This window comes from Sarcophilus harrisii, chromosome 3 (assembly GCF_902635505.1).
Source record: "Sarcophilus harrisii chromosome 3, mSarHar1.11, whole genome shotgun sequence".
In the NCBI taxonomy this organism is placed as follows: Eukaryota; Metazoa; Chordata; class Mammalia; order Dasyuromorphia; family Dasyuridae; genus Sarcophilus; species Sarcophilus harrisii.
This window is the reverse complement of record NC_045428.1, coordinates 301081746-301107262: the sequence shown is the minus strand read 5'-3', so window position 1 is coordinate 301107262 and position 25517 is coordinate 301081746. Positions and strand designations below refer to the sequence as shown.

Genomic DNA, 25517 nt, shown 5'->3' with positions numbered 1-25517 from the left:
GGATGCCTAAATTAGTAGACACAACTTCAAAAGTCCAAAAGCAGAATTTTATTTCCTATCCTGAAGAACAAGTCCCTCCCTCATTCTCCATAAATTGGATGTTCCAGAAGTTACATGACCTGAATTCCTATCCTTCATTAGACAACTAAACCCTGCCTTCAAGGAGCTTGCATTCTTTTGGAGAAAGATAACTAACTTCCATCCTTGATTATTTTTTGATACCCTTGTGGGTTTCAATTTTCTAGTTTAAGTTTCATTTCCTTAATTTAATTTTCATAACTATGAAAACCAATAAATTCCCATTCATTTCTCACAATTTCCCTCTCTTTTTTTCCCTTTTAATAATTTGGTTTCCACATCCTTTTCTAGCCCCTCAAATTTGGCTAATATTTTTTACATCCCACTTCACAGATCTCCTTACACCCCACTCCTTCTCTCCCCAACCCCACACCTTTCCTATCCCTGCTTACACTTAGCTTTAATTCAGCTCCTTAACTTGTCTTGCTATTACTTAGCCTCCTCCTACCACCCATGGATACCTCCCTTGTCTTCTTCCCTCACCCATTGCTTCCTCATCCACCCATTCCTCCCTCCTTATTTCTTTGAGGATTTTGGAAGGTGCTATACCCTTCATGATATATGTGTAGTGTTGCCTATTTAACCCATTCCTGATGTGACTAAGTTTTCAGAACAAAAGTTCTACTCCCCCTTCTAATGCCTGTGTCCATTCTTCCTCTGCACCTCAGTTGAATAAGATGATTTACTATTTTTAACAACTCTATCCCAAACTTTCGTTTGAGTTACCTTATTGTTGATGTCAAACTTAAACATATGGTATACATTTCCTATATTAAATAAAACCATAAACAATTTGTCCATCTTGAGTTTCTAGAAACGGATCTTTCATATTTCCTCTTATATGTTAAATTTTCTATTAAGTTCTAGTTTGGTTAATAGGAAGTCCTGAAAATCTGCAAGTTCATTGAATGTCCATTTTTTCTCATTCAATATTATAAATAATTTGCTGGATATAATATTTTTGACTCCAGGTCTAGTTCTTTTGATTGTTGGTAGATATGATTTCAGGACCTGTGATCTTATTGTTCAGACTCTTTACAGAGTATTTTACCAATTCTATCCAGAAATTGCCTTAAGTCCTTGACTTGATTCCAAATCTTCTTAAGAGATCTATACCTATTACTTCTATTCCCAATTTATTCTTTAATCTGCATTTTCTAAATGTCCATCCCTTGTAGCAAACCACATTATTCCAAATCGCATATGCAATTCCATAAAATCTTCTTTCTCTATCAGGACACAAATACCTATTGTAACTACTTATCTACAGCTAGTCAAGTCTCTATAATTTGACAAATATGAAATTGAATTGTTTGTGGGATATCACTTTTCAGTAATATTAACCCAAATCTTAACCCAATATCCTCATCCTAAGTGCCAGACACTACTGTAGTAGGAAAATAGCATTAATACTTTTATAACTTCTCCCTTCACAAGATTAATGAACTTCTTACAGAGAAATCACTTAGACACTGGGTAGTTTGGGGTCCACATTCACTAACCAGTTCCAGTTCATTCCCAAAGCAATAGGGTCCAAAGTCCTTTGGGGTATGGAGCAATGATCTCATCTTCTGAAACCACTTCCTGCTTAGAATGGGCATTGAGCTGGCTTATCCTACAGAGTCCCATTTAGAGGGGTTTGAAGTTATTGAAGATCCAGTGGGTTGAGTCAGATCACTGAAGCTGGTCAACATAGCTGTCTAGTGCTGGTCATTTGAAGGTAAATTGCTCAAAGCCTAGAGGAAAACAAATCTGAGAGAGAGAGAGAGAGAGAGAGAGAGAGAGAGAAAGGAGAGAAAGAGAGGGAAAGGAAGAGAGAGAGAGACAGAGAAAGCACACAAAGAGCAGAATACTCATTTTTGGAAGGTATGCTTATATCTTTTCTGAAGATGCTATAAATAGCTGGTTAAGCATCTTCTCTTTTAATAAGGACTATATTATATCCCAAAAGCAATTTTGAGAAAGGGGGAAATCCCATCAGAATAACAGAAGTATTCACAAAATACTTCCTTAAGAGGTCTCATTTACCTGTTAAAAGTAGGATATTGAGATAGATTAACCCAAATTTCTACATGAGGCATATGTATGTCCTCTCTGCAGTGGGTTTTTTTTTTTCTTTCCTAGATGAGTATTTGTCTTCTGAGTTTTCACTGACTTGGCTCTGGGATTAGAAGCCAGCCTGAGAGTATTTAAAAACCACTGATTTCTTTTGCCAGGATCTGCTGTAGGATGGTTTAGGAGAGGCCAATCAATATAAATTGGCCGCAGCTTTTCATATTAAATAAGTTATTTATAAGAAAACATGTTTGTGCCACAGGACATATACAGAGCAAACATGTTATTCCCACATTAGTAACAAACTTAAATAAAATTGACTTTTCCATTGATGTTAAATATTCTAAAAGTTATGTCCCTCTAAGAAAACTTGAATACACTAAAATCTTCTTCTCTAGACCATACTAAAGATGTGTCAGTTTTAGGTTCATTAATCAGTATTGCAGACAGTTGTTCAATTGTTCTTACATTATTTTGAAACTTTTAAGGACCTTATTTCATACTGACATATACATCTAGCAACAGATAGATGACCGGGAACCCCAAAATCTAGATCTCATCAAGTCTCTTAGCAAACTAGTTTCTATTCAACAATAAACTTTCATTTTTGCCATTAATATTTTGGGATAAGTGAATTCTTTCACTTTGAACCTGAGGGATGACCAAAAGGGGATTTTAATAATTCTCTGACTGCCACTAATCTCATCAGTCTATGATCTCAAACTTTTGGGGTCCCCTTTCCCAACTTCAATATTGGTGACCCATATGGGGAGAGTCTGGCCTCCCCTGTCTTGATTCCCTCCTTGTTAAGGTAAGCCCCTTATTTCCCCCCACAATCCTATAGCGGGATACCCCAAAAAGGCTCGTCTGAGTCATGAACTCCACACTCAGCAAGTTTTCCTTGATTGGGGACACCCAGACTGGGAAATTCTTGCAATTTTCAGCAAAGTTCCTAGGGAACCTTTACCACTTTTTCACCTTTTCTGAGGATGCCAGAGAAGCAGAAGCTCTATAAGATGTCTTTTGGCAAAGATGAGATAGTTCTCTTTGGTCATTTTGTCTGTGTTTGTGCTCTGTGAAGAATGTCTGTGTCATGTTTATTCTGTGAGCTAGATTTTGTTATCTAGAAAGATTTAAAATGCATCCAGCAAGAAAAAAAATGTATGCTGTAGTTAGAATGCTGGGGAAATTTCTTAAAAAACTAATTTTCTCTGTGGACTTCAGCTCTGGCCAAGCTGGGGGCTACACAAAAAGTTGGTTAATTAAAATTAAAATAGCATCTAAAACAGATTCTCAAAACTTTGAAAGCAATGATTACATAGTTTGGCCATTAGTCATTTTAAGACTGCAAGAAAAATTCCTGAAACATTGGAGATAATTCCAAGAATTTATCCCATTCTAGAAGAAAAGGGGAAAACAAACCAGGTAAATAGCAACTTTTTGCTAACCCTTCCTTGATTCCTATTTTGTTTGGAGTCCTCTTCTGCTCCTTTGGAAAAGTACCCCAGAAGGTGCCCTCTCTACTCCACTCCCCAATGTGGTCCTGAATGTATCTCAATTGTGGGGATGGCTAACTAGATCAACATAGCCCAAGTCCCTCTGTTTGCTAACCCCTCTGATTTTAGATCAGATTAAAACTCAAATTCTGCCTCACCTGTAGAACTCCACACAACTTTGCCCAAACACCTTCCCAATCCAGTTTTGGGGGAGTGGGGGTAAGGTCCAATGGTCAGCATTTCCTGTTCCCTGGCACCTAAAACTACCATTGAAGGGAGATCCTGGCACCAGTCACCTCAGCTTTCAGCAGATTCTGTCCAGGAACTGCCTGGGAAAAATTCAGGCACCCTTGACATCACTTAGCATGGCAATGTGAGGTGAGAAAGCCAGTCAGCCTCTGCATTTGGTAAAACCATCCTTCTCTGTCTCAATTGTGGATATACATTAGTTATGTAATTTATGGCAAATTATTTTATCTCTGCTCAGTTTTCTGATTTGTCAAGAGAAATGATAGTTATTTTGAAGACCACATGATTGCAAATGTTTAGCATAAAATGTGCTATATGAATGTTAACTGCTTTATTGGATATAATTACTTTATATTTGATAACTATGGATTTTTTTAAAATGTGACTAACAGATACATGATTTCTATGTGTGTGTAAAATAATTTTAAAGGAGCTCTAATTAAAGCCCACTAAAGGGATCTATTTGCTCTGATAATGTTAACAGAAGAGTTTGGGACTACTTTAAAAACTCTAGTTATCTACAGTCAGACTTCTAGCTCCTGGTCAATAAAAACTGGCACCTTAACCCTTTTCCTGGCTCACAAAAGAAATGATTTTAGTGAATTGAAAAATAACCAAATTGCAATTCAGTTTATCTAGGACATTTAATCAGAATCTAGGGTATCTCGTTAACTAATGATAATAATTACTGTCAATTTAAAAATCTGTTCTATCCCAATTTTAAGAATTGTCTTGTTTTCTCCCTAAAACAAAAGGGAAACTTACTTAAGGGAATAGAAATTGTAGCGAAAACTATTTGGCTATTATTTAGGAAAATTCTAAAATTGTTAACTAAGTTATTTGGAGTTATTGTCATAATGTTAAACCTATCAGTTCATCTCCAAGCATGAATTGTAAACTCCTTTCTCCCTTCACAGAGTAGGAGGGAGGTATCAAACAGCACAGCCCATGAAAACACTAAGAATAGTTGGGGCGGCAATAGAAGATTCTATCTACTCCAATTGACCTGACTTGAGGAATATTCCTCTTGACAATCTAGATGGTGAATGATTTACAGATGGGTCCAGTTTTCTTGGAAGTGGGGAAAAGAAAGAGAGTGAACATCTATACAGGCTCCAAATATGCTTTTCATATTGTGCACACTCATGGAGCTATATGGAAAGAAAGGGGACTTTTGACAGCAAAAAAATTCTCCTATTAAATATGCAAGGGAAATAGGCTTACAGAATCAGCAGATTACTGCTACCTATTTGCCCCTGAGCATATTACCTTTAACTCCCCAGCTCCCCAACTCACACTTTTATAGTTCCCAGAAACAAATTCTTTGCTAAAGAAAGGGGGTACAGCTTTTCTCCTTCTGAGTGGTTTCAGGCCAACTTCTAATCACAGAAGCAAGCTAATGGGAATTTCTCTTTGCCTGCCCAATTCTTTGCAGATCCACAATGACCCAGCCTTCACTTCTCACTTTATAACACAAATAACCTAAGATTAGCTTTCTTGCTTGCTTGCTGTTTTCTACTTTTTCCAGGTGTACCTTTAACAACATTCCAAGGATGAGAGCTTAGCTCTTACTATTTTCTCTCCAATTCTCTTGGTATCACTCTGTGGGCCCAGCCAATGGGGAGATAACTCCTCAGTCTTTAGTCAGGCTAGGGAACCCTGTGGGTAATGGGGGCATTCAGGACTGCTGGGTGTGCCCTCAGCATCCTCAAGGCAGCCCACATATTCAACTTGATGCATTTTTGCATATTTTCAAAATCCCTATTCTCAAATATCACCATCCCCACCCTGGATGTCATTCCATTTGTACTAGCTATCCCTCCAGAGGAATAACTTTAACCTGATTGTCCTGTTTTCTTGCCAGAAAGGATCTCTTACCCCACATAATAATTGTAGGATATTCATTCCAAAATTATTCTGGCAACTCACTCATAATGTTTCTACACGATCTTCCTTGAACTCTATTACTTCCTGAGTCTTAATAGGTCATTATAATGTCATAATTATAATCATCCTTGGGGACAACTTAACTAGGAAGGTACTACAAAACTTTACTTCAGGTACCATCTGTGTAACTAAGGGATATGCTTTTCTTTGTAAAATGGGTTTTCCATTCTACTTTGATGTTTCTGAAGGACCTATTGTGGTGTTTGCACCCCAGATCATCTGAGTGCTCCTTTCACTGTATGTAATGCCACTGCTTCAGACACTATCCCCATCCTTTCATGGACACAAAAGTGGGAATTTTTGAGAAAAACATTCTTTAATATTTATCCTAGAAAAAGCTATTTGTATGAGAGGCATTCATGAGAAACATTTTCTTTCCTATCATTTCTATCCCTATTGGCTATTTAATTAAATTCTGCTCCATAATTTGCCTTGCTATTGTTAATTTCTCCCCACCCAAGGATTCCTCCCTTTCTTCTTCCCTCACCTTTTGCTTCCCCATCTATCCATCACTTTCCCCCTTATTTCTTCATAGATTTTGGAGGATGATATCCCCTTCATGGTATATATGTAGTATTGCCTATTGAACCCATTCCAGATGTGAGTAGGTTTTCAGAACTCTGCTCCTCCCCCTCAATGACTGTGTCTATTCTTCCTCTGTACCACATTTGAATAACCTAGTTACTATTTTTATCTTAACTTTGCCATTCTGTGTTTTGAGCTGTCCTATTGTTGACGTGAAAATTAAACATATGCTATACATTTCCCATGTAAAAAAAAAAACCATAAACAATCTGGCCGTGTTTAAACAGTTTGTCCATGTTGAGTTTCATAAACCTGATATGCTGGCTTTTATATGTTAAATTTTCTGTTAAGTTTGGGTTTGATAGATAGAAAGTCTTGAAAATCTGCAAATTTGTTGAAGGTCCATTTTTTTTTCTCATGCAAAATTACAGATAAATTTTCTGGATATGATATTTTTGGCCACAGACCTATTTCTTTTGATTTTTAGTAGATATGATTCCAGGACCTGCAATATTTTATTGTGGCTGCTGCTAAGTCTTGTACAATTTAAATTGTAGCTCTATTATATTTGAAGTTTTTTTCTTGTGTCTTACAAAATTTTCTTTTTGATCTGGGCATTTTGAAATTTGGCAATAACATCCCTGTGTGTTTTCCACAAAGGATCTCATTGAGTAGTGATCAGCAGATTTTTTTAAAATTTCTACTTTTCTCTCATGTTCTATCACTAAAGCACAATTTTCTTGGATTATTTCCTACATTGCTGTGTCAAGGATCTCTTTTTGGTCACAAATTTCTGCAGCCCAATTATTCTTATGTTTTCTCTTCTTGATCTGTCCTCCAGATCTCTCTTTTTTTCTTATAGAACATTCTGTTCTATTTCCTCATTCTTTATAATCTGGTTTGTCATTTCTTGGTCTCTCATAGATTCACTGATTTCTCCTTGCCCAATTCTAATTTTCAAAGAATTATTTTCATCTTTGAAACTCTACTTGTTTTTCTAATTGGCTAAATCTTTTTTCATAATCTTCTTGTTTTCCTTGGATTTTTTTTTTAGTTTTTCCTCAATGTCTCTCTTTTGATTTTTAAATTCTTTTTTGAATTCTTCTATAAATTCCCTCTGGCTAGAGAGCCATTTCACATTACTCTTTGGGGTAGAATTTTTTTGTTTTTTGTTTTTGTTTTTGTTTTTGTTTTACTAAAGTGTCCTGTGAAGATGAATTCCTGTCTTCCCTGTTCCCATAATATGTTTCAGTGGTAGGATTCTTTCTTCTTTGCTGATTCATTTTTTTTTAAATGAGAGGTATTAATGTAAACACCTTGTCTTCAGTTCTCCTTTCTGACCAGGAAACCCAAACCAAGAGTTCCACTCTCCTGCAATTACCCGAAGCCAGCAGCATCCCTGCCCACTCTGTCTCTGCACTCACTGGGTGCTGGTTCCTTCTCACCCAGGGTCATGTCAAGGTGCTGGTTCCTTCTCACCCAGGGTCATGTCAACAGTACAGATAGGGTTGGTACTCCCAATCAGCCCAGATTCACTCCTTCTTCCCTGACTCAGATCCAACTGGACAAACAGTCCTGGAGATGAAAGTCTCTGTGGTTCCTGCTGAGGCTCCAGACATACCTAGCTAGCTGAAGGTTAGCATCTGATGTTTCTGCAGAGCTAACCTGGAGCTGTTTGCACTTCAGATAGGTTAATTCCCACTCCAAAGTCTTTTTTTCAGCTCTTCTTGGGTTATTTTGGGAGGATCCCTCTTCCGTCCTAAGTCTTTTTGATTTTTTACCAGTCTACGTTCACCCTGAGATAAATTTGTTTTCTTTGTGGGGGAAATTGGGAGAGTTTGAAGTTTACTTCAACCTACAGAATCTTCTCCCCCATTAATAATTCTAAAAGATAGATTTCATTTATTTTCTCTTGAAAAGATCAGTTGTTAGACATTTACCAGCATACTCTTATGTTGGTTTGTAAATATTGCTTGAGCTCTCTAGGATAATGAGAATGAAATCCACAGAATAAGTAATCAGAGAACTTATTGGAACTCAGAGTCAGAAAAGGCCATCTACAGAAGATAGGTTTTTAGTTGAACCTTAAAGTAAGTCAGGGAAGCTAAGAGGTAAACATGAATGAAGGAAATAAAGTCAAGTGTAAAAAGACTGGGATGGTGGGAAGGGAGTAGATTAAGAAAGGCTTTAAAACTCAAATGAAAGAATTTATATTTATATTATAAATATATTTTTATATTATTTAATGGGAAACCACTGAATTTTATTGAGTTTTCAGTGGAAGGAGGTGGTGATGATAGTATTATAGTCAGACCTAAAAAATTATTTTGGAAAATTACTTTGGCAGATGATTGTATGGAGGGGATTTTTGAGATTATCTTATACAATATCCCCACTTTATAGTTGGGGAAAATGAAGTCCAGAAAGGTTATGTTATATGTAACTTTTCAGTATGGTAATACTATATGTATGTGTGCAAAGCACTGTTAAAATCTTGAATATTTAAATAGGTAATCAGCCAATCCACTCTCTCTTCTCTACCTTTTTCCCATTGTACTTCCATGGTACTATTGAGCACATTAGTTCTTATTATCAAGAAACAATGTGGGTCTAAATGTGTATTTTTTTCCCTGAGGCAATTTGGGATTAAGTGACTTGCCCAGGGTCACACAGCTAAGTGTCTGAGACCAGATTTGAACTCAGGTCCTCCTGATCTCAGGGCTGGTGCTTTATCTACTGCACTACCTAGCTGTCTCTAAATGTTCATTCTTTAAAGAGTTCTGTTCTTACCTGAATCCATGGATAATTAACTTGGTTTCCAGAGAAGTGTTAAATCCAGAATTCTGAAGGTCACTACTTTCTCTTACTAGCTTTCCACAGCCAGGATCCAAAGGAGTGAAGAGGAGGAATTGGACTTTGAGGTTGGTGCCCCGTAGAAAATTGGCATTCTGATAGTCAGTGCATTTCTGTTGTACAAGGGGAAGCTCATGACCTATGAGCAAGAAATTTAAAAGCTATTTATTAATGCTTTGGGAGACAAAGAAAAGAATAAAGAATTATATATTTGAGGTTTACATTTTCTTTTTATATTTGTAAATATTATGAGTTTGACAAACATAAACAAAGAAACATTTCTCTATGCAAAAAGGAATATGAAGTATATATTTTTAAAAATATACAAAATAAATGCAACATATTAATTCCAAAGTTATTCTTCTTATCTGTGTCTCTCACTGAACTTTTTTTCTTCCTGTATCTTATTTAAAAAAAAATTGGAGGGCATTTTTCTTTCTTTTCTTTTTTTTGATTTTTTAGCATCTCTCTCACTCCTTCCCTTCTGCCCTCAGAAAAGCCTTCCTTTATAACTTGTGTGTTATAGTTAAGCAAAATAATCCACAGTCATTTCATTCTGTTTCACTGACAAGCATATCTATTTAGTCCAACCCTCTTATTTTACAGATGTAAAAGCTAAAATGCAGAGATTAAGTGACTTGTACTTTTTTTTTTCTCCATTGATTGTTTATACTTCACTTTTTTTTCTTTTGAAAACTGCCTGGTTTTGCTGAGGTGTTATTTTTTTTTATTCCCTTTGTATTATTTGTTGCAAGAGAATAGAGCAAGAGAAAGGTATACTCAGAAATAAAGGAATAAAAACAAAAGATACCAATAAAAATTTTAAAAATAAAGTAGCCAATCATGAGTTGGTGGTTTTAGGATAGGAAAGAGGAGAGAAGGAATGCAACAGGAGGGAAATTAGGAACCATGTGGAATAGAAAAGGTAAGGATTTTTTTTTTAAATCAGTTGTAATGAGAACTGCATGTCCAAATGCTGTAGTTAGAGAGGAAATATTGAACAAAGGCATAATGTCTAATAGCTGGGGCCAGGGTGTGGTCATGCTGATGGGTTGCTGATATGAAGGCAAGATAGCATTCTTCATAGTTAAAAAGAGAAACAAAAAAAAAAAATTTAATTCAGAGTCTAAAGACCTACGTTTGAATAACTAGTTCTACTAACTACCTGGGTATCCTTAAACAAGTCTGCCAAAGACTGTTTCCTCATCTAGAAAATGAGGACACTGGATTAGATAATCCTGAAATTAGAGTTGGAAGATAACACAATTCTTTGACAGAAAAGGGGTTTCAACTGAGATAATCTGATTCCTAACCCAATACTCATTCCATTACACCACAATGCTTCACTAAAATATATGGTGCATATGCCAATCAAAATCCAATCAATAAACATTTATTAAGTGCCTATTGTGTGCCAGCTAGGTGATTCAAGTAGATAGGGCAAAGGGTTGGAGTCAGAAGACTGAGTTCAAATCTGGCAATAGACATTAGCTGTTTGACCCTATTTGCTTCACTTTCCTCATCTGTAAAATAAGCTGGAGAAAGAAATGAAAAATTCCAGTACCTTTACCAAGAAAACCAAATGGGGTCACAAAGAGTTAGATGTGACTGAAAAACGACTGAACAATAACAGCAAAAATATTTGCCACACACTATGATAAGATTAGGGGACCTTCAACCCAATAGGGCTGTTACTGGGTCTGTATCCCAAGGAAATTATAAAAGATAGAAAAGGACCCACATATGCAAAAATGTTTATAGCAGCTCTTTTTAAGGTAGGAAAAAATTGGAAAATAAGTGGATGCCCATCAATTGGGGAATGGGTGAACAAGTTGTGGTACATGAAAGTAATGGAATATTATTCTATAAAAAATTGTTCATCATAAACTATTCTAAGAAAGGCCTGAAAAAATTTACAAGAACTGATGCTAGGTGAAACGGTGTACACAATAACAGCAAGAATGTGCAATGATCAACTATGAAAGACTTGTTCTCAGCAGTTTAGTGATCCAAAGCAATTCCAATAGATTTTGGACAGAAAATACCATTTGATTCAGAAAAAGAACAAAGGAGACTGAATGTAGACCAACACATGCTATGTTCACTTCTTCTTTTTTTAATCTTGCCTATGGTTTTCCCCTTTTGCTCTGATTTTTCTCTCCCAACATGATTCATAAAGCAATGTGTATTAACAATAAATAAACTTACTACAATTTTTAAAAAAGATAAAGAATAGAGGATACAAAGGAGCAAATTAAATAATTCATGTCCTAGAGGAGCTAACATCCAAGAGAAGAGACGATATAAAATTGTAAATCTAGAGCTGGAGAAGATTTTTGAGGACATCTAATTTAACCTCCCACTTTTTTATTGTTGTTGTTTGTCCTTCATTCTTGAAGATAACCATGACAACAGGGAGGTGATGCCATGACATACAAGTGAATTGGATTTAATGGAAGGAGAGCTATTCAAGGTCACCTTTCTCACTTTCCCCTCTAGAGGCATCTGGGTCCAGAGACAAGATATAGATCAAAATGACTGGAGAGGGCCCTGGGTACAATGGGAAACCTTCATCTTTTTAAGCTAAGGTTTTCAACAGTTCTCAGTTTAATTGTAGACTGCACATATTCAGTGGTTAAGGCTACATAGCAATTGAGGCAAAGAATCTCCTCTTTCACCTAGTTGAAAGAAAAAGAAAAAAAGGAAGGAAGGAAGGAAGGAAGGAAGGAAGGAAGGAAGGAAGGAAGGAAGGAAGGAAGGAAGGAAGGAAGGAAGAAAAGCTAAATAAATCTGGAAAGGAAAGACCCCCCAAAACCCAACATAAATAATAAGGAATTCAACCAAAATTCAAACCCATCCTTTGAATCCAAATCCAAAGTCCTTTCTACTCCTGCACATGTGTATAGAGAAAATATACAAAAAGAATGCAATATAATTATGGAAGCTAAGGCACTAACAACTACAAAGATCAGGAAAGATCTCATGTAGAAACAAAGATCCAATACACACAATATTCTTTTTAATTTTAATTAATTTATTTACTTTAACATATATTGTTTTATGAATCATGTTGGGAGAGAAAAATCAGAACAAAAGGGAAAAAGCAAGGAAGAAAAAAAAACAAAAACATAAAAAAAAGTGAACATAGCATATGTTGATTTACATTCAGTCTCCATAGTTTTCCCTTTGGTTCCTGATGGTGTTTTCTATCCATAGTTTATTGGGATTGCTTTGGATCATTGAACTACTGAGAAGAACCAAGTCTTTCATAGTTGATCATCTCACATTCTTGCTGTTACTGTGCACGATATATTCATGGTCTGCTTGTTTTGCCCAGCATCAGTTCATGTAAATCTTTGCAGGTCTTTCTAAAATCAGCTTGTTCATCATTTTTTTTATGGAATGTTAATATTCCATTACCTTAATATTCCACAGCTTATTTAGTTATTTCCCAATTGATGGGCATCTATTCATTTTTAAAATTTTTTGTTATCACAAAAAGAATTGCTACAAACATTTTTTGCACATGTGGGTCTTTTTTCCTCTTCATGTTTCCTTGGGATACAGACCCAGTAATGGCACTACTGGGTCAAAGGGTATGCACAGTTTTATAGCCCTTTGGGCATAGTTCCAGATTGCTCTTTGGAAGGGTTGGATCATTTCACAACTCCACCAACAATGCATTAGTGTCCCAGTTTTCCCACATCATCTCCAACATTTATCATTATCTTTTTCTGTCATCTTAGCTACTCTGAGAAATGTGAGGTGGTATCTCAGAATTGTTTTAATTTGTATTCTCTAATCAATAGTGATTTTTTTTCATACGACTATAAATGTGTCCTACACAGACTCTAATTTTGTCTGTTTATAAACTCTGACCACTTACCAATTGGGGAATGACTTATATTCTTATAAATTTGACGCAGTTCTTTATATAGTTTAGAAATTAGACCTTTATCAGAAATACTGTCTGTAAAGATTTTTTCCCAAATCTGTACTTCCCTTTTAATGTTACAGAAAATATTCTTAACATCTAGTAGCAAAAAACTGCAAATAAAGTAGATGCTCATCAGCTAGGGAATGTCTCTTTTAATTTTTTTTTCCAGCTCTGAATTCTGTCCCTCTCACTTCCCTTTTCTTCCATATTGAAAAAAGCATGCACAAAACACACATGCACACACACACACACACACACACACACACACATAGTTAAGCAAAGAGCAACTAGGTAGTATAGTGAGTGGGTAGAGTACCAGGCCTCCATCGAGAAGATTTATCTTCCTGAGTTCAAATCCAGCTTCAGACTCTACTAGCTGGGTGACCTTGGGAATGTCACTTAACCCTGCTTACCTCAATTTTTTCATCTGTAAAATAACCTGGAGAAGGAAATGACTAACCACTCCAGTATCTTTGCCAAGAAAACCCCAAATGGGGTCACAAAGAGTCAGATACAATTGAAATGATTCAATAATAATGACAATTATATAAAGAGCATGGTGATAGATAAGAGACCACATTTGATAAGTTTTTTGAGTAGACCAGATTCCCTTATCTGATTAGTGATAGTTAACTATGAATCAGAAATGTAAAACCTATGAAGATACTTTAGTCTCATTCTAAAGTGAGAAATGAGAAATATACATTTGTCTCCTTCTAAAGTTAAAAATGAGAAAAGGTGGTTCCTTGTGCTTTTAACTCCTATTCATTGTTGGTGTAATATTTGTTTTGTGCAGCCATTAAATAGCTGGTATAAAATAGATCCAGATCCCTTTTCCCAACATGTAAACACATATCACTGCCTGCCTTGTATGTGCTTTTCCCTCCAAAGAATCTGTGTATAATATTTATTTTATTAAAGGATTTTTTTATTTCTTGCTATAAAATGCCATGAAGTAATTCTTGGCTGAGTTCTTCTGCTCCTCTCTTTAAGAGCTCCATGCATATTTTCATGCATAATATTTCACAGGACCTGATTTTATACAACACACACATACACACAAACACACACACACCACACACTGTAGTTATAAATTTCTATATAATGAAAAAACTTGTACATGTACAGCATGCCAACTTCTTGAAGTGTCATATTAACCCAAATATTTAATGAATTATTAATAATTGATTTTTAAAAGAAACAAAGTAAAGATTCTGACAAACAGAAAATTAAGTGTCTTTTCCTTATACTGGGTCAGGATACTGTCTACATTGTCAGATGCCACAATTTTTTATTGGTGCTCAGGTTTTTTCTCTGTCTCAAGAAAAGATTTGATACATTGGACACAGGACAAAGGGTTATGATCTCCAAAAATCACTATGATATAAAGACAAAAGATATCAGTAAATAATTTTTTAAAAAGTCATTGAAAATATTTATAAATTCCTATTTCCAAGCCTATAGCAATTTGTTTAGGGGCACAAAAACCAAGAGTCATTAAGTACAAAGGTATACTGGAACTAGCTAAACCAGCTTTTGAGCTGATTGTTAAATTTCCAGTGTGAGCATTTATACCTTGGAAACTGACAAATGCTACAAGTCAGGATTTGATTTATTGTTGATTTTTAAACTTAAAGAAACAATGAAGAAATTGTTAATTATACAGATTAAATAATTAAAATTGTGTTGAGCATACTTTTTTTTTTGGTAGAGTCAATTGTTAAATATTTGCCAGCATATCCCTGATGGATCCAATAGATTCTTATATGGACAAAATTGCCAATATCCCTTGGCACCCCATCTCCAACATTTTTTAAAGACTCATTTCCAAAGTGATCATACTAGCACAGTATACATGGCAACAAAATAATCTGGATTTTTCAAGACTTTGTAGTTTCTATTTCCTAGTCATATTTATTGGCTTGTCCATGCAGCACCAGGATGATTGTAGAAGGTCTTAAGCACTAGGATCCTACATAAAACACAGGATTCTTCAAATCTGGGGACAGACCTCATTTCCAATTCATGCTCAAGAACAGAAGTATAAGAAAGAAGGCCTTGACAATGTTCATTTTCTCATATTGAAAGCTGATGATGGAAACTGCCAATCAATTGGTCAACAAACATTTATCAAGTGCTTATTATGTATCAGACAAGGTGTTAGGCTCTAGTGATACAAAGAAAGACAAAACACAGTCCCTGCCCTCTGGGAGTCTATATTCTAGTGTGGGGAAATGATATGCAAACAACAATATTTATGCAAGAAATATACAGAGTACATGGGAGGTAATCTTGGAGAGAAAACAAAGATGGCAGATGGGGAAAGGCCAATTTTAGGAGGTGGGATTTGAAATGTGCTTTCAAGGAGGCCAGGGGAACTGGTAGTGAGAATTCAACTCTCCTATACCTTGTCAGCCTAAGTTATATCTGCTCCAGTATTGGAGGTCTTAGCCATGCAGACTTTAAAAGTATGTAGTCATGGATAAGGCCAGAATGGGCCATTGCAGAATGCAGAGAGAAGCAAATACAAAGTTCAAGAGGGAGAAAACAATGACATCTTCAGAGAAGAAGAGAACAGGGAAAACTCCACAGAGAAAGTGACATGTGAACTGAATTTCTGCAGAAGATAAGTATGAAGAATCATGGATGTCTAGGAAGTAAACAGTTTATATGAATATACAGACTAAAAAGAATGTCAATTTAGAGAAATTTTAGTAGGGGAGTAGGATGAAAAAAGTCTGGAAAGGTAAGTTGCAGCCAGATGATTAGGGCCTTAAGTGTTGGAATCTGCCTTTTATTCTAGTCAATAAATAGGTAGCTCCAGAAGGATTTTTATCAGCAAGTGACCTGCTCAGAAGTTATGTATGCCCTGGGATGATATTTTGGCAATTGGATGAAGTATTATTGGGAAAGTGATTGATGAGAACAATCAGAGAGACACATTTGATGAAAACTGGTGAAGCAGAACTGAAGATCTGATGAACTATTTGAGCTGAATATATAGATCTGAATTCATCTGAGTAGAGATGATAATTAAATGCATGTGAGATGAGATCATCAAGGGAGACAGTATAGAGAAAGAAGTGGTCTTAGAACATTCTTGGAAGAAAACTTTGTTTGCAGGATAGGAGATGGATGATGACCACCAAAAAAGAAAACTTTGTTTGCCGGATGGGAGATGAATGATGACCAGCAAAAAAGACTCAGAGATGGCCTTATGGCTAGGAAGAAAATCAGGAGGAAACATCTTCATTCATGAAGCTGAAGGAAGAGAGAAGATCCAGGAGAATAACATGGTCAAGGAGCAAAACTATGGGGGTCAAGAAGGGTGAGAACTAAGAAAAGAACATTAGTTTTAGCAGTGAGAAGATCATTAGTAACTAATAAAGTAGTTTCAATAGTGAGAAGAGATGAGAAGTGAGGGGCTAGTGAAGAAGAAGTAACAAGTGTAGCCAATTCTTTCCTGGAGTTTGACAAAGATTGAACAGACACAAGGTGACAGCTTAAAGGAAAGGTAACATAAAGTGAATTTTTGTTTCTTTGTTATTAAAAATGAGAAATATTTAATGATTTAATGATTGACAAGAATTTTAGACAATGGAAGTAGAAAGACAAAATAGAATAGTTTATTCTATCCAGGCTGTGTATTACTCATACAACATTGTATCTATAAAATAATTACTAAGTAATCTAAAGAGACTTACAATACTAAATGGAGCTGAGGGGATCAGGAAAGGCTTCACAAGAAGGTGGAACTTGAAATGAGTTTTGAGGCAAGGAGAGAGGGCATTCCAGGAATGACTGACAGTCACTGGAAACATATAAAAGTAAGAAACAGGATGATCTGTATGAGAAACAGCAAGAAAGGCAAATTAGCAGAATTGTAGAGTACAAAAAGTGGGAGTAAGGCATGATAAAAATGGAAAGATAAGTGGAGCCGAGATTGTAATAGAAGATTATATTTTGTCCTAGAAGTAAGAGGGAACTATTGGAATTTATTGAGTAAAGAGAGTGATATGATCAAATTTGGGTTTAGGAAAATCCCATTTGTAGCTGTATTAGAGGATGCAGACTATGAGAGACTCGATGCACCGAAACCAAATAGAAAGTTACTACAATAATTCCAAATCTTAATCCAGGTCTCCCCTTTGCTGCTTTTAATCTCTTTGATTTTAGATAAATCACTCATTTCAGTCACCTTGATTATAAAATTGAAATAGTAATATAGGTGCTATCTTCTTGAGAGTTTTGTTGTGATTGTGTATATATTGTTTTCTAACTATATATAGTTACATTTATATACATAATTATAGTTCAAGTTTAGTGTGTTGTATGTATGTAAGAGAGAAGAAAGTGTGAGTATGTGTGTGAGACAGAGACAACAGAGAGATAGTCAAAGATAGATACACACAAATAGATTGAGAGATTCAGAGACAAAGAAGAGTGCATGAGTGTGTACATATATGTATTTGAGAGAAAAATGTGTCAATATATGTGTGTGGAGAGACACATGCAGAGAAAGAGAGAGAGAAGGAGGGAGGGAGAGCACTATCTAATTCAAATCCTTTGTTAAGTGAGAGAGAAACAAAGACAGAGACAGAGAGAAAGGAAGAGAAACAAAGAAAGGAAAGAGACAGAGAAAGGAGATAGGAGAGGGATAGAGAGAGGGAGAGAAAGGCAGATAGAGACAGACAGACAGTCCACAGTCTTGGAGAGAACAGAGCTGATAATGGGCTGGATCTGGGTAGTGACAGAATGGTTAAAAAGGAAGGGATGATTCTAAGAGAGAAGATAGCAAATGGTAGTCAATGTAGTACAATGGAAAGAGTTCTAGATCTGGAGTCAGAGGAACTGGGTTAAAATTGGGCCATGTCATTTTGTGCACATGTGATCTTAAGCCAGTCATTTCACTTCTCTGGGTCTCATATAAAATAAGAGGGTTGGTCTTTCTAGTGCTAGAGTTTTGATCCTATCATCCTGAGCAGATTAGATCAAGTTTCATGTCAAGCCAAGAGTCTGGTGTAGATGAGTCCCATGTTCTCTTCCAATGCTGGTCTGTGAATCTGAGTAAAGTTGACTTTTAACAAATGAGTCAGCCACCATAGGGGAAGTTGGTGTTTCTAGAACGAGAAAGTGCCATCTTTACTGTCACTCATGTGATTTTCAGGCTTAAAAAAATTAGGCTGACTAGGGGGAAAAGAATCTTGAGGGACATCCCAGAATTAATACCACATTAATATAATATTGAGAGCCAAAGTCATTGCTTGATAAAAACTCAACAAGAGATACTCGATTCCTCTCATTTCGGTTGAAATCTTACTTAGCTTCCCTTCTCTGGGAAGGTGAGGGACTATGTATCACATGTGGCTGGTGTGTTGCTTTTGCTAAACTATTTTTTTCTTCTTTTCTTTTTAATCTTTATAAAAAAGATAGTTTGGGGGAGGGAGCAGGGAGGATGGGATGTGTTTGGAAATGAATTTGATGTGTAAACAAAAGATAGCAAGAAGAATAAGATTTTTTTAAAAAATCTTACCTGAACCATTAGAGAATAACAGTATCCCCAGGAAACAGAGGCATCTTCTGAGACTGTTGGTCATGGTGAAGTGGGTCTCCTTTGGCATAGGGATGAATTGAACTCCTTCTTAGTGAAAAAGCCAAACAAACCAGCTCCCGACAGGCACGAATATCTGCTTTTACTATCCTAATCATTAACTGGCCTTATGACCCCCCAAAAGAAAAATGTGGCAATCGACTCAGTCCATGTTTGCTCAATGGCCAAAGTTTCCCTATTGGAAACAAATGTGCTGGGTACTTTCTGTTGTTTTATTATTTGTTTATTTGTTTTTTTTTTTAAACCAGAGGATATTTAGACAAATTTTCCTTCCTCTTTGAATCAAATATTTTCAGGAAACAGTTTCCTGTACCTCTCCCACTTCCCATTACAATGTGTCTATAACAATAGAGTTATAACAAAGATGTCTTCAACTTGGAATGCTGGGAAAATTTTGTAGTAGGTAAAATCTTGCTTTTATGACCTTTTTATCCCCTCTCCTATAGAATCATCTAGCCCAGTTAAGTCCAAACCTTAACTTGAGATTTGTGGAATGATGTTTTTTTCTTCTTCAAATGTATTATTTTGAGAGCTGTATTTCAATATAATAGATTTCCTTTGTAATCCCATATATTTTATTTTATGCATTTAAAAACATTATTCTAGAGTGGATTATAGACTTGACCAGAATGCCAGAGATGTCCATGACATAAAAAAGAGGATAAGAACTCCCCATCTAGTTCAACCTCCTCATTTTATAAAGGAAGAAATTGAAACTCAGCAAGGGAAACACATGCTCTTGGGACTTGCCTAAGGAATTACAGCTGCTGAGGAGCAGTACTGAACAGGGATTCTGGTGTTTCCTGCACTCCCCACTGAAACAACTGTCTCCCTAGGCAAGGAGATGACCAGCAGACTTATTAAATCAGGCTATTGTGAAAAATTGTAAATTGGTGTCTCTGATTGGTGGCAAAATCTCTTTGACCAAAGGACAACTCACACATCTTGAATGAGTATTGACATTGTGATTACCTTATCACATAGAGCATGGCTCCTGAGGTGGGTGGATTCATTAGAGTTACTCTAGCCTTTCTATATTCATTTCTTCCCTTATAGTGAACCTCAGTCAGATCAAGATGATAGCAAATGGAGTGACACTGAAGGGGAGTTACCCCTCTGCAGAAGGTAGAGGACTGGTTGTGGTTAAAACTTTTAACTAGAACTTTTCACCATCAATAGGCAATACATTTGATTTGTTTGCTGGGCTTTTGAGCCATCCACATTCTCTTGCCTAGTGACCCTATTACTAACAAATGGGCTAGGGCTGCAGTTTGTATTCTAGAGCAATTTTAAGCTTAGTCTAGTTAAATTTCAGTTGGTACAAAGATATAGTTAGGAACATAAATGCAAAAGACTTCAGTTCAGCTCAAAATTCAGTTGTATAAGTACAGGAGAAGTCAAGAACTAGCTTAACAACAGTTGATTTGAAAAATGTTTTACTGTTCTTAGGGAACTACAAGTTCAATGTGAATAATAATGTTCTTCATAATCATTCACATTTATATGGCACTCTACAGTTTACAATGTTCCTTCCTCACAAGAATTTGATGAAGCAAATAATGCAAGCATCTTTATCCACCTTTTAGAGATGAGGACACAGCTATCAAGGATACAAAGATATCAAGTACTCTATGTGATGTTTAAAGATAAAAAGGCAATATGAGACCTAGAAGAGACTTCAGAGGTCATCTAGTCCAATCCTCCTATTTTACAGATGAGAAAACTGAGGCCAAAAAGGGTTAAGTGGTTTGCCCAAAGTCATATATAGTAAATATTATGGTTAATAGATGGCCAGACTTGAATCTAGTTCCTCTGACTTCAGATCCATGGATGGCTCTTTTCATTGCACCACACTGCCTACCACTTGGCATCTCATTTCTTAGATTCATCCCTTTGAACTCAGAACCTCTACTTCTAGGGTCAGCATTCTCTCCAATATATTACAATGTCTCCAATGCTACATGTGGATTACTGTGTTTGTTCTGGGGTCTAGATTCTAAGAGGATCGTTGACTAACTACAGCTTATCCAGAACAGGACACCCAATATTGAGGGATAGAGATTTCAGAACCTATGAAAGGAAATGCAAATGGTTAGTCCAGAGAAGAAAAGATTCAAGGGGAAATAGGATAACCCTTTTCAAAGATTTTTTGAGAGTGTCTGGATTTCTATTTTTTACCAGCAACCTTCCCACACTGGAGAAATCTCTATCCTGAAGTCTCATTCTCTCCTGAATGGTGATTCCTTCTCTCAGATATCTATTCAGGGAAGGTTCCTAACTAAATTTCACTTCATTCACACCTTAACTCACTCTCTCAAGTTCTACTTCTCTTCTATATCCTCTCTCCCCATTTGCCCTAGTTCTTGTAGCTTCTCCTACTTTGTAGCTTTCTTTAACGTGGGGGTTCCCCCCCATAAAATGTAAACTCTTTGAGGAGAGAGTCTACCATATTTACTTGTATTTATATCCCCAGCTTTTAGTATAGTGCCTGATGTAAGTGCTTAATAAATGCTCTACTCATCCATCATCTGTCTGTCATCTGTTTATCAATCTATGTCCACAGGAGAAAATTAGGAACCATGGGGGAAATTACAGTGAAGGGGATCTTATATGAATGTAAGGAAGATTAAAAAACAATACCCAATTATTAGAACTGTTACAAGCAGATAATTTTTCAGTAATGTTATAGAGAAGCTTCCAGCTTTGGGTGGGAATTTATTGTAGATGACCTCTAAAGTCTTGTCCGATCTACAATTTTATGAGTTTATATTTTGCAGGTAGTGAGCTAAATGGAACTAGGTATGGGGGATTGAAGACTTGTGCTTGCAACTAACCTTTGAAAAGACAGTTTAGTATAGTAGAAAGGATGTTATATTGAGATCTAAGAAAGCTGGGTCCAGTCCTTTTCTTCCTACTATGTGATTATGATCATTTCATCTCTATGGGCCTTCATGAAAATGAGCAAGTGGTACTATATAATCTCTAAAGCATCTGTCAGCTTTATTCTATGATCTTGTGTTTAATCCCAGTGATTTTCCCCCTCCCTCAACCCCATCCCATAGATTTTTAAATAGCTGATTTTGTCTGAGCTCTGCTTGGGTAGAATGTGGTAAGGGGAGGAGCTCTGTAGAAGAAGGGAAAGGGGAAAAGCTGTTCATTCCGAATTGATAACTTTAGAGAAAAAATCCCCCTGCTCTCCCAGATACTGGCAGCTAAAATTTACCTAAAACAAAGGCAGGAATCAGCCTCAGAACAGGCTATCTGGGGATTGCCCTAACCTGCATTTTATTAGACAGCAATGATAATTTAAAAAAAAAAAGGAGGGAACAGAATCTAGAATCTTCAATAGACAATGAAAAGAAGGATACATCACAGACAGTACAGGCTGCTTATTGCCTGAGGTCCTCGGGTTCCCTGTTCTTCGGGTCCCCCAACCCAGGTCTATTTCATAGGATTTGAGATCCTTGGAAAAGCTCTTATTTGCAAGTTATAAAATGTATCACTGTCCTTGAAACTCCCTCCAATAGAGTTAAGAGTGACAAAATGTAATGTTCTCTCTAAAATATAATGTTCTCTGTTGAGGTTTTCTTGGGGTCTCTGGAGGCAGCCTTCATTTCAGTTCAGTAATCACCACAAGTGCAGCCAGGTGTTAAAGTCCAAATCCTTTATCATCTCTTTCAAAATCTTGTCCCCTTCACTTGGGGCTTGGCTAGTTTTATGGAAGCCTTCCATAGTCTTGGTTTCAGTGGAGAAGCAAAGGAGGAGAACCTGCCATCAAGGTGGTGTGAGATGGTATGAATCTGTCTGAATCCGAGGGTTTGTGCTCCAGCCTTCAGCCTTCAGCCTTCAGCCTTCTGTCTAATTGTGTCTCTGAATTTCTGAATCTCCCTGACTGAGGCTTCTAGCTTATATGCTCCACACTGAGTACAAACCAATCATTATATCACTAGGAAACCATTATTTGTTATAGGATTAAATCAATGATAAACTAGATTTAACTATTATCTCCTCAATTCCACTTAGTACCTTGTTTCAAGTTCTGGCCCATAACATCTCCTTGTAGGATTAAATCAATCATACTGCACCATGCTAAATTAGATAAATATTGACTCTATCAATTCCACTGATTTAGCACCTTGTAAGAATCCTTTGTTTCAAGTTCAGAGTTCTGGCCCATAACAGGAGATCCTGATTTTACAGAGATGACTGCATAAAGGCACTAATGAAATTGGGTGGAGAGGAGAAGAAAGGTTCCCAGGATAGAAAAAGGATGCTGAAAGGAGAGGTGAGAATAACTTTTGACTACTTTGTTGTTTTGTCTAAATAAGTTCTACCTCCTTTCCCCAGCCTATTTTAACTGTAATTTCCATCAAAGGACACTCCCAAGCTTCTAGACACATTTCCAGTGGAGGTATGTGATGAGATGGAGGGAGAGTGTCCCTTTTCCCCACTTTAAAACAAGCACAGATATCTTCTGATGGCTTCTTATTGATCATGGTAACTCTTAATTGGGAGCTATGGCAGAACTCCATGATTATGTGGAGGAAAAGGACAATGCCCACTTCTGAGGACAATCTTTACTGCTGCCCTTCAAATGTCAGGATGACTCACTGAGCTCCAGACTCTGTCAGTCCTGACCTGAGAATGCACTGCCTCCTGGGGATTGCCCTGGCCTGCATTTTATTAGAACAGCAATGATGATAATAATAATAATTGTTTCAATGATTATTATTATTATTATAAAAGGAGAGTATAGAACCTAGAATATGTATGTATTATGTATAAATGTGTGTATATAAATATATTTGTGCTTATTTGTATCTAAAATGAGTACACCTCTCATTTGCCTCTTCTTTCCTTTGGGCCTTGTATGATCACCAAAGACAACTGTCATCTTTCCTCCTACCTGAGCACCCTGATAGTGAGATATCAGCTATTGAGGTTATGGCTACAGCAGCACTAACAGCAGCAGAGGGCTTAGCAAAGCAGCTAGGAAGAAAAGGGTAACTCATAGAGTCAATTAAAGACTTGGAGTTTTGAAGGAATATACTATCCATCTTCAGAGAAACAGTGGAAGAAGAAATAAGCATAGTATGGTCTTATATATATGCATATGAATGGATATTATATATATATGATTATTGATATCTATGTATATGTATGTGTATATATTTTTGCATATGATATCTTTAGAGAAGAAATCCCCCTGCTCTCCCAGATACTGGCAACTGAAATTTACCTAAGACAAAGGCAAGAACTAGCTTCAAAACAGGGTGTTTGGGGATTGCCCTGGCCTGCATTTTATTAGACAGCAATGATAATAATAATAATTATTATTATTATTATTATAAAAGGAGAGCATAGAACCTAGAATATGTATGTATATGTATAAATGTGTGTATATAAATATATTTGTGCTTAATTGTAGCCTTCTGGAGGGGACAGGAAGAAAAAGGGAAATAAAGTAAAAAGTACACAGCAGAAAAAATAAGCACCTATGAGGAAGCAAAGAAAAGATGGGTAACTTTGAATACAATGTGTAGTATTTATTATATAGGCTTTTTTGAAATGGAACTTTGTTTTATATTTTGAATACTCGTATTTTCTGCTGTGCACATAATGATTTTTTCTTATTTTGTACTTAAGTTTAAAAAATAAATTTAAAAAGAGTCAATTCACTGGAAGGGAAAGAACCCACTTGAGGATGATTAGACTTTCTTCAGTGGAAGTGAAATGTCAAACAGCTAATGAGCAATTCTATTTCAGATATCCCAATGAGCCTTGGAAACTAGACTTTCAAACAACTATAATTATTCTATAATTATCTACTCTTTAGCATTTTCTTTTCTATATAGGAATAATCCTGTCATTTCTATTTCTGAGTCAGGTGTAGAACTCTGGGCACCAGTATTTATGTCCAGCCTGCCACCCTCCAGTTGGAGAGAACTCTTTACCCTACAGCCAAAAATAGAATTGTTCTCCACAAATCTGTTCTTCACTAGGAGCCAAGATCCTCTATTGAGAAGGCAGGCTATTGTTGTTTATCCTTCATTCTTGAAGAAGACTATGACATCAGGAAGATGATACCATAACTATGGATTTAAGTGAGGGAGAACTGTGCAGAATCACAAGCATCACTCTCTCTTCTGAAGCCACCTGGGTTCAGTAGCAAGAATAGATCAGGATGACTGGAGATGGCCCTTGAGAAGTCAGGCAATCTTAGAGAAATGAACCCAGAACAAAATGACATGAAAGGCAGATAAATGACAGAGATAATTGAGAAACACTGGGGACAATTAGCACTTCCACTATACCACATGCACACTCATACACTAGCTATAGAAATATGTGATGGAACAAGCTAGTTCTCTCCTGTTTCACAATTGATTACATTGGTTCTCTGGCTTGATGGCTCTTTTGGGATTAGTGTACCTTTTAGTTGCAATCAAGCATGACTTGATTCATTTAGCAATTATACATCAAACTATCAGAATTCAGGAATGTCAATGACTAGAGGATAAAAAAAATTTAAGTAATGAGACATTTTCTCCCCCATCCTCCACACCCATAGAACATGCTCAAGTTGTCGTTTCTAGTCCCAGTCACTGCATAGATGCTTGAGCATCTTATTCTACCCACGTGGCTTTCTAGTTCTAAAAGGACTTTGTATTCTATTGTTATGTGTTGAATATTGAGTGATGCCTTGATTGTCCCTGTACCTCATGACAGCAGAGATAGGGAATGGCAAGGGCTTCATTTGATTGAC

At 36.4% G+C, this 25517-nt stretch overlaps 1 protein-coding gene across 1 annotated transcript in view; it reads right to left on the bottom strand.

Moving 5' to 3' along the window:
- Window positions 1-19051, bottom strand: part of PLA1A (phospholipase A1 member A) — a 53795-nt gene extending 34744 nt beyond the window's left edge. The window contains exons 1-2 of the mRNA XM_003766589.3: window positions 18674-19051; window positions 9141-9342 (exon numbers count right to left, since the gene is read on the bottom strand). Of these exons, the coding sequence (XP_003766637.2) occupies window positions 9141-9342; window positions 18674-18761 (290 nt within the window). The 5' untranslated portion in view covers window positions 18762-19051. The remainder of the gene's footprint in view (window positions 1-9140; window positions 9343-18673) is intronic.
- Between the last annotated feature and the right edge of the window lie 6466 nt (window positions 19052-25517).